Source organism: Camelina sativa, chromosome 19 (genome assembly GCF_000633955.1).
Source record: "Camelina sativa cultivar DH55 chromosome 19, Cs, whole genome shotgun sequence".
NCBI classification, from domain to species: Eukaryota; Viridiplantae; Streptophyta; class Magnoliopsida; order Brassicales; family Brassicaceae; genus Camelina; species Camelina sativa.
In genome coordinates this window covers 14,400,573-14,409,203 of record NC_025703.1, presented here as the reverse complement: position 1 = coordinate 14,409,203, position 8,631 = coordinate 14,400,573, and the positions used below count along the sequence as shown (strand labels likewise).

The 8,631-nt window shown below is 39.2% G+C and overlaps 3 protein-coding genes across 4 annotated transcripts; 2 read left to right on the top strand and 1 right to left on the bottom strand.

The window, feature by feature from the left end:
• Positions 1,063–2,096, top strand: LOC104766328 (small EDRK-rich factor 2-like). The gene is made up of 3 exons (XM_019241073.1): positions 1,063–1,169; positions 1,586–1,688; positions 1,794–2,096. Exons 1-3 carry the CDS (start codon positions 1,163–1,165, stop codon positions 1,903–1,905), a joined length of 222 nt encoding a protein of 73 aa, XP_019096618.1. The 5' UTR covers positions 1,063–1,162; the 3' UTR covers positions 1,906–2,096.
• LOC104767817 (protein PHR1-LIKE 2-like) lies at positions 2,527–3,190 on the bottom strand. 2 transcript variants are annotated; one of them, XM_019241186.1, is made up of 2 exons: positions 3,125–3,190; positions 2,527–2,808 (listed from the first exon to the last, which is right to left on the bottom strand). In XM_019241186.1, the coding sequence occupies exons 1-2, from the start codon at positions 3,158–3,160 to the stop codon at positions 2,542–2,544; spliced, it is 303 nt and encodes a 100-aa protein (XP_019096731.1). In that variant the 5' UTR covers positions 3,161–3,190; the 3' UTR covers positions 2,527–2,541. The 2 variants fall into 2 exon arrangements, with proteins under 2 accessions (XP_019096731.1, XP_010490091.1); XM_010491789.2 differs by having other exon boundaries at positions 2,527–2,799.
• LOC109130836 lies at positions 3,600–4,319 on the top strand. The gene has a single exon (XM_019240902.1). It carries the CDS (start codon positions 3,690–3,692, stop codon positions 4,317–4,319), a length of 630 nt encoding a protein of 209 aa, XP_019096447.1. The 5' UTR covers positions 3,600–3,689.

The following is an 8,631-nucleotide window of genomic DNA, read 5'->3' as shown; positions in this document are numbered from 1 at the left end:
AAAAAAAAAAAAAAAAAAAAGGAAGGAGGAGAGGGTTCACTTGGTATTGGAGGTAATATTTGTTTATAAAAGTTTTATCCATTTATAAAACTGATATATGGTGAGTGAAATATAAACTTTTTAATACATTCAATCAGTAAAATTTGGATTGCAAAAAATTGTTTAACTCATTACCCGATTGGTGCAGACTTTTAAGACTTTAAAACCATTTAAAAGTTTTAAAAGCATTTTATTTGTCAATTAAACTTTTATGACTTTATTATTTTTTGAAGTCTTAACAGCCACTTTAATTTTTTTCTTCTTAATTTCTCTTCCTTTTTTAAAGCCTCAAAATCACGTTTTAAAATCAACAAATTATAAAAGTATTCTTTTTTCTCTTCCCATCATATTTAAAAGCTCTCCAAATATATATATATATATATATATATATATATTTTACATATTTTATTTTTACAAATTATAATTCTCATTTTTTTCTCTTTTTTTTAAGATCCATTTTAATAATAGTTTTTATTTTTTCATCATCATCATTAATAATGATGTAAAAGAGTTTATGAAATTCATTAATAAGAGAATAACATTCAAAAAAATGCATTAATTAGTGTTTAATGGATTTTTTGACTGGTCATATAACTACTCAACATAAAAAACATTCAAAACAAGTAAAAATCAATCACCAAAAACAAAGTAAAAAATCAATCACCTAATGAAAACAATGAAATTCAATTGTAAGTTAGATTAAAAAAAATGACATAAAAAGCAAAAATTTCCAAAACAAAGTTAATAATTTTTAATTAAAATAGTTTTGGAAACAATACGAAAATTGTAAAGATATATATTTTGCATTTTGTGTTTGTAATTTTACTTTAAAAAAAAAACTTTAAATTGCTATAAATGGTCCCAATGAATTTATGGGAAAACCAAAAACCGAACCAAACGGTTAAAGAAAACCGAGCTCCAGAACCAGGAGCCTAGAAATTTCGATTACCAATGGGAATTACGATTTTGGGACTCATAAAATGTAAACAAAAAAAATTGTTATAAATAATGGAATTAATTCCGTCAATCTTCTTCGTTGTCTGGCTTTTCTTTAGTTGCGCATCGTCGGGGATCTCTCTCAAGATCGCTTCTACGCTACCGCAGATCTCTCTCACACCCAATCATGACTCATATCCTTCTCAAATTCGTTTGTTCTCTTAATCTGGTTTCTTAGCTCCAGTTTGGTTTTTCTTTATTTAGGTTCTGTGTTTTTTTTTGTTAACGCGAATGTTCAATTCCGAAACTTGGGTTCTGTTTTTTTTTTTTTGCGTGTTCTACAAGATGGAAAAGACCTAAATTTTGTAAAATTTTTAGGGTTTTGTTTTTGGATTAGTTGTTGTCATTGATTTCTCCGTATTGAATCGTATGGTTTTGGAAGTTTGTACCTAGACGGGGATGGTTCTTTCTTTCACGAGTTCTAATGCAGATCTCTGAATATTTTGATGCAAGGGTTTGCTATATTTTGTGTGCTGCTTTTTTATCGATTTTAATCAGAAACTAGTACTATTGTTTTCTTTGATTCTGTGGCTTTTTGCGAATTTTGCACGAGGAAGTCAAAGAGAGCGTGACCGTGAAAGGGCTCTAGCTCGTACCGGAGGCAAAGGAAAGACTAAAGATGATGGATTAACTCCAGAGCAACGCCGTGAGAGGTAACCCTTTTTCGTATTTGATCTTTTTGTATCTGAGTACAACGCTAATCTCTCTATGGAGTTTATGGATTCCTTTTTTTGTGTTGTGTGTTTGTATGATTTTAGGGATGCAAAAGCATTGCAAGAGAAGGCAGCAAAGAAGGCTGCTCAAGCAGCAGCAGCAGCAGCTAGTTCTGGAGGAGGAGGCAAAGGAAACAATAATAATACTAAGAAATGATGATCAATCAATGCCTCCATATGTCTGTAACTTCTTTCTTATGATGTTTGTGGTTCGTTTGATTGGGAGTTTCATATCACTTGAGGATTTACTTTGGTTATCCAATGACTCATCCAGTATCAATGATTACAAGTACATTTGTATCCAAATTCTTGTCCTTTATTGAGCTCAACAGATCTTGCTACTTGGGACTTGTTTGATAGCATGTTTGAAGGAGTGGTCGGGTTGTGATTATTATTGAAAAATAATGAATTAGACAAGCTTATTAGTATCATGTTGATAATAATAGAGTACAGGTATATGCACATATGAAGCCAAATTAACCTTTCATATAGTAATCATCTGCATCATCAAGACCAACCCAACTCATGAAAGCAAATAGAAACTCTCTAAAACCCACTTTCCCTTTTCTTTCCCCAATCCATTTTCTTCTGCACCACACAATGAAAAGAGAGAATCCAGTGATGAGTTAATCGAATTCATCTAGATAAATAAAGAGAAGAGAAGAGTGTGCATGATTTATGACATGTGAAGGAGATCTCTCTAAAGGATAGTCTTCGTTGTTCAGTGTCTTTATCACATCAGCCTTGTTCAATTTCCCCTTACCATCTTTGTCCAAAAACAAGAACATTTCAACTATTGGATCAAATATATTGCTACTGCAAGCTCTGACAAAGATGGCATCATCATCATCTTTGTTGCATCAAAGAACGGAACTGTAGTTCCTTGAGAGACATTGGAAACTTTGATGGCTAGCTCTGATAGCTCTTCCCTAGCAGCTTCAAGCCCAGCAAAAGCAGCAGCTTGTTCGTCAAAGGCTTTGCAAGCTTTTTCAAGAATTGATTGCAGGTACTTTCCTTGGGCCTCTATCCTCAGCTGGAGTCTCCGTTGTACCTGCCCATACTAAAAGACCAATCAAAGGTTTGCATTTACACAGCACAGTCTGTTGCATTCCTACAAATGTGGCCACTGTTTCAGTCTCAAGGGCGTGTTTGTTCATTCTAATAAGGTAAAGATCCAGGACAGATGGAAAAAAGGAGCACTGTTCATATGTACAACAAAGAAAGAAGAATAATTTGGTAACAACCACATCCTAATTTTTGGATTGGACATTGGTTAAGAACTTAGGAGCTACTATAATTTGTCACTTTTGAGTCAAACTTGTCGTAAATATGGGGGTTTGTATCTTCAAGATCAATGACATAAGAAATGAACTAACCTCTAATTGCTCGTGTAGTCTTCTTTGGACTTCCATCTGAGCACGTAGAGCTTCAGTGACTTGGTAACTCCTGGCATGAAAACAAATAAGGAGGGATTCATACAAATGTAATTAACTAACCAGCCAGTAACAGAGAAATGAGAGGGAAAGTTCAAATGTAACCATACTCGTTCTGCTCCTGCTGCGCCAATAACTCTGTTTTTTTTTTGTTAGGTTGAATAATTAAATTATAAACCACATAGGAAACCGGCGGAAACCTAATTTGGTTTAAGTTGGTACAACGAGATATGTTTCACCAACAAGCAAAAAGGAAATTAACACAACGTTAATCAAAAATTGTTTTAAAGAAAAAGAAAAGGAAATTAAGAAACTAAGAAAGAGAAAACGAGAAAAGGAAATTACATTAACGCGTTTAGGGTTCCGAATAAATTATATAAACAGAGTTTTGCTTCTATAAATATAACACACTAAACCTTCTCCACAATCTCTCATCTTATCTTTTACGACTCATCCATCTTTCACTCTTGTCTCTTTTAGTTTTCCTTTTTCTGATTTCACTCCGACAATGGATACTGAATCATTCAGACTCGATGTTAATCTAGCCGCAACGTCTCAAGATCCGTCGTTAGGGTTACTAAGCACGGTGAAAATCACTGTAAAGAGAGGGTACTTCGAGGAGTTTATCATAGAGAAGAACGACGATCATCGTAGCATCAAGAGTGTCGGATCTTACCGTAATTCTCTACCATGTCCAGACTCAAAACTCATTCTGAAACTCCGAACCTTCGAGCCTAAGGACGTCTATCGAACCCTCCATAGCCAACTCCACGATGGTCTCTTGTCCGAATACATAGCTGATGAGATTGTAGTCCAAGCCCTACAACAAAGAAGCAAAAGTTCTAACTTGCCATTGACACAACAACCTTTATTCATGAAAGGCACTGTCAAACTGACACAGAAGGTGTACAACGTTGTGCGTCGCAACTCTGTTCCGTCGGAAACAAATTTGGAGACTACTTGTGCCATCTGTTTGGAAGATCTGGATCTGTCTAGAACCGAGGATTACTGCCACGTGCCTAACTGCTCGCATTGTTATCATGAAGAATGTCTCAATAAGTGGGTAGATCGATCTAATGGCACATGCCCTCTCTGTCGCGAACTATTTGACAAGCAGCGTGAAACGGAGCCTAATTAGGGTTTCGAAGTATGTTTTATTTGTGGTCTTAATGATTTGCTAATTTGTATTTCTTTTTGTATGTAATGTAGTGATATTGATAGTCTTTGTTTGCAACATGTAATGCGGTTCGATTTAATGAAATTGAGATTTTTTTACACTTGAAGTTCAAATTAATAATTTCATCACACACCACTGACTTAAAAACACATTTTGTTTCAGAAAAAAAGAAGCAACTTTGAACTTTTTGATTACGGTTTACCAAATTCAAGGAAACAAGGAAACAATCCAAGAATAGAAGAGTTTCAGAATTGAACTAGACGTGAACCTAGGTTCTAGATATTGAAAACATCTTGCCCCACTTGGACTTGTTGATAGCATGTTTGAAGGATTGGTCGGCTTGTGATTTTATATATGATCATAGTTATTGAAAAAGAATGAATTAGACAAGCTTTATATAGTATCATGTTGATAATCCGATCAAAACTAGAAATTAAAAGAGGATTTAGATCTCTTGAGGAAGAAGCTAGGGTCTCTCTCAAGAACAATGAAGAATTAGATTTTTATGTATTGATTATTGGATGTTTACAACGAAGGAGCTTCCCCCTCTTTATACTTTCTCTAGATTACAAACAATATTAACTTTCCCTATCATTCGAACTAAAATAAAGAAAGTTGCTTCTTCTCTTCAAATCGGCCACCAGGCGAATTGGGAAGTCGGCTTATCTTCGGGCTGGGCCGCCTTCTTCCGAACATGCCTTAAATAAACGTTAAGTGGATTTTAACCGGATTTCTGGTTAATCAATTGAATTGTCTTTCCGGTTTAGATCGGTATGTTGGGGGTGCTAAATCCCGCACCAACAATTAGTCCCCCCCAGTTCTGAATATTCGGGATTAAATTCGAATGGTAGAACTATAGGAAAGAAAATATCCGATCTAAACCATAAAGAATTTTAATTATATAACCAGGACTGTCGAACCGCTTTACCACAAATTGTCATGGTAACACGTGTCACATCCGCTAGGTCGGAAGCCAAAAGGTCACGTAGGTTATGATGACTTTCGTAGGGTTGCCGCCCATCCGATTCTATAAATACGCAGCCTCCCTATTCATTTCTCATTTTTTACCGACAACACAAGGTATTCTGCTATGTTCTCTTTCCTCTTTGCTTATTTATTTTTGTTGCAATTTCCGGCTTTCTTTCGCACTCTCCGATCATCTATCATGACGAGCACTTCGGCTCTCGCCTCCTCTCCTGAAAACGAAAGTGGTCGCCTAACTCGACGCAATTCTAGAAGTGAAGCATGTAACTTAAAGCGTGTTACACAAATCGGAGGACCCCTCAGATCGGGCTCTAAAGCCCAGCTTCCCCTAGTTCGATGTTCGGCTGGGGCTTCTTCTTCACGAGCCCAACCCACAAGTCGCAACAAGAATGAGAATGATGAAACTCCTAATGTCGATCTGCGCTTAGAAGAAGATCGATTTGTTCCCTTGGGAATCTTGATTCACGATCTCCCACCATCATTGGATCATAAAGGGCCAATCAGAGGTGAAAAGACTCTGAGTTCAGTCAAATCGGTCAACGACATGTTGAACTCATGCGGCCTTGGGAACAGTGGCGTTACCATCCTAATCCCACGAGATGATCATCGCCCCTGGAATCCTCCAAAAGGATACATCTGTCTATACGAAGATTATTTTTCGGAAGGTCGCCTTTGGTTCCCGATTCCAGCCCTATTATCGATGTATGCCCAAAGACGCAGCATTCCGATCTGCCAGCTCGACCCAGGCAGTATTTGTAACTTCGTCGCTGCTCTAACTATAGCGACCGAAGTAGGAGTTGAGATCGGAGTTCAGTGCTTTGAGCAGCTGTCAAATTTCAAAATATCAAAGAGCAAAGAGAACTGGTAAGTGAACATGAAGCCGCAACACAACTTTCTTCCTGGCCAAAAAGTTAACAACTTCAAAAAGTGGGCCGCCCGCTATTTTTATGTCTGTGTCGACCAATATTCATTCGAGGATCCGCTTGGCTTCCATCGGAGAGTGTGGAATGGGAATCCTGGTAGATTTTTAATTTCCCATATGCTTTGGCGGATCGTAGTTTTGCTAACTTGGTTTAACTTCCCGTTTAATTTTTTCAGATCGCCCCTTCACCGCAACACATCTAGCTCGCAGTTATCATTCCGTTAGAGACGCATTACTATCTGGCATCAATCGACGGTGGGAATTTATCACCCGTATTCGTGTCGAAAAAGCAATGGGCAAAGCCAGAACCAAATTTCCTAGTTTTGCGAGTTCATTGGGGCAAACTTCGGAACCCGTCGGGGCATGTGTCATCACGGCCAGTTGCCTCCAGGTCAGGCATCCGGACTCTCAGGCTGCTGCTCCATTCAATACTGACCCTATTCAGGGCGATGAGGAGATCGTCGACATAGTCGGTAATGAGGACGTCGTTGAAACCGATAATCCTGTTCCTACCCTCGAAGGCGTCGACCCTCCATCTAACGAACAGGACGTCCTCCCACTCGAGACTGGAGAGAGGAGAAAAAAGAAGAAAAAGCAAAACAAGGGGAGAGAAGTCGGAAACGATTCTGTATCTGAGCCGCCATCTGCAGTTAACCGCAAACGCTCGGCAGAAGACGCAGGATTGGAATTGGCTGACCGATTCCGTGTAAAAAGATGGAATGATAAAACCGATCGGTTCGCCTTTGACTTTTTTGGCGAGGGTACTTTGGTCGCGAATCGGGCGGCCTCTGGTGAACTTATCCGGAACCTGAAAACTTCCAGTCGCATCTTCCCGGAAATGGAGAAGCTAGAGTTCGAACAAGCATACCACGACATCGCAGAATCCCACCTAATGGTTCATAGCACTATTTTCCTTAAGCTGTTTAGATTTTGCATGGGCGAACTAACGCACCCTTCCTGGATTTACAGACTGCTGCCAGGATCAATGCGCTAACTCAATTGTATGATAGGCGAATGAAATCACTGTCGACTTCGGGATTCGAATTTGAAAAGATGAAAGAAAGCTTAGAAGAGATCCGGACAGCCAGTAGGGCTAAAGACGACGGGATCAAAGAGCTGGAGGCTGTCATCATCGCGAAAGATGAGATCATCGCTCAATCCGAACTGAAGATTGGTGAACTGAACTCCCAGACACGCGCTCTTAAAGAGGAGAAATCCGAGCTGCGGCGAGAGTGCGATGAGCTGAAGGCTAAGCTTGACTCTGAAGTTCGCAGACTCCACCGGGACCGTTTGGATAAAGTAGAACGAACGACGAAAAAGGCACAAACTTGTCTAGATAAAGTTAGAGCCTATCGCGTTGAACAGGACACGATAGTTCGCTCCATGGAAGACATGCTGAATCAGGCTGTTGGAGTTCAGGAGACTCTGCAATATCTGATCGAAAAAGGGTCCGTTATTCCCGAAGAGCGAATCATGGAGATCAATGAGAAGAAGGCAAAAGCTCAGGAGGCCATGGCGCGATGGATATCCTTGAATTGGGGGAGAACGATCTCGTCATGTCTCTGGATCAGCTCGGCTTCGGAATTCTTCATCCTGGGTCTATGGCTCCGGATTCCGTGAGGCATCAACATGGATCAAACGCCTCCATTTTCCAAGCCGGTCTGTCAGACAACTTGGAGGTCTAAGCATTCGCTTCGTATTTCTCTATGAGTCTAACTTGTTTAAGTCCGGGTTTTGAAAACCCTTGTAAGAATATTACCGACTTGCTCAACTCATTTTACTTTTTTTAAGCTAAAAGACTTCAGATTTTACTTATTTTTTCTGGAATCTTTCCCTTCCGTAGAAATGGAATATGTCTAATATCGAGAAAGTTGGTTTTTTTTTTTAGCGAAATTGGAAAAAATATCTCCTCCTAAACTTGTATAAATAAGCTTGCATCCTTTTGTTTGCTTGGAATTATCCAGACCGAGGCAAACTTAAAACTGGAATAATGCCTAGTTCTATCAGCAGCGTAGAATCTCCGCTTACCGGAAACGATGTCCCGACGTTCTCGAATGTAGAAGCTATCGAGAGAGGAATGACTTATTATCCGAACATCCGGGTTCCTTGGATGTTAATATTCCGTGTTAATTCGAAAGAAAGACGTGATTTAGAGGAATTTTTCAATTCCGTGGAAGATCGGCACGCTGAGTATCGCGATCGACTTGCTGCTTCGGAATAAGTGCAACGTGAGTTATTGCTCAAACTCGAGATGCTCGAGTCCCATCCAAGGACTTGGATCGAGAATGGGTTCGACAGGATTGCTGCTCTGCCACCATGTTTGATCGCAGACTGCAACAAATGCAGTCGGAGGGCGAGTCAAAAGTC

What these genes read in the sequence shown, in the direction of transcription:
- LOC104766328 (XM_019241073.1), top strand. An exon ending in CCAGAGCAACGCCGTGAGAG is followed by an intron (nt 1,689 to 1,793) that starts GTAACCCTTTTT and finishes GTATGATTTTAG; the next exon opens with GGATGCAAAAGCATTGCAAG.
- LOC104767817 (XM_019241186.1), bottom strand. Translation starts at nt 3,160, where the DNA reads ATGGAAGTCCAAAGAAGACTACACGAGCAATTAGAG. An exon ending in GACTACACGAGCAATTAGAG is followed by an intron (nt 2,809 to 3,124) that starts GTTAGTTCATTT and finishes TTGGTCTTTTAG; the next exon opens with TATGGGCAGGTACAACGGAG.
- LOC109130836 (XM_019240902.1), top strand. Translation starts at nt 3,690, where the DNA reads ATGGATACTGAATCATTCAGACTCGATGTTAATCTAGCCGCAACGTCT.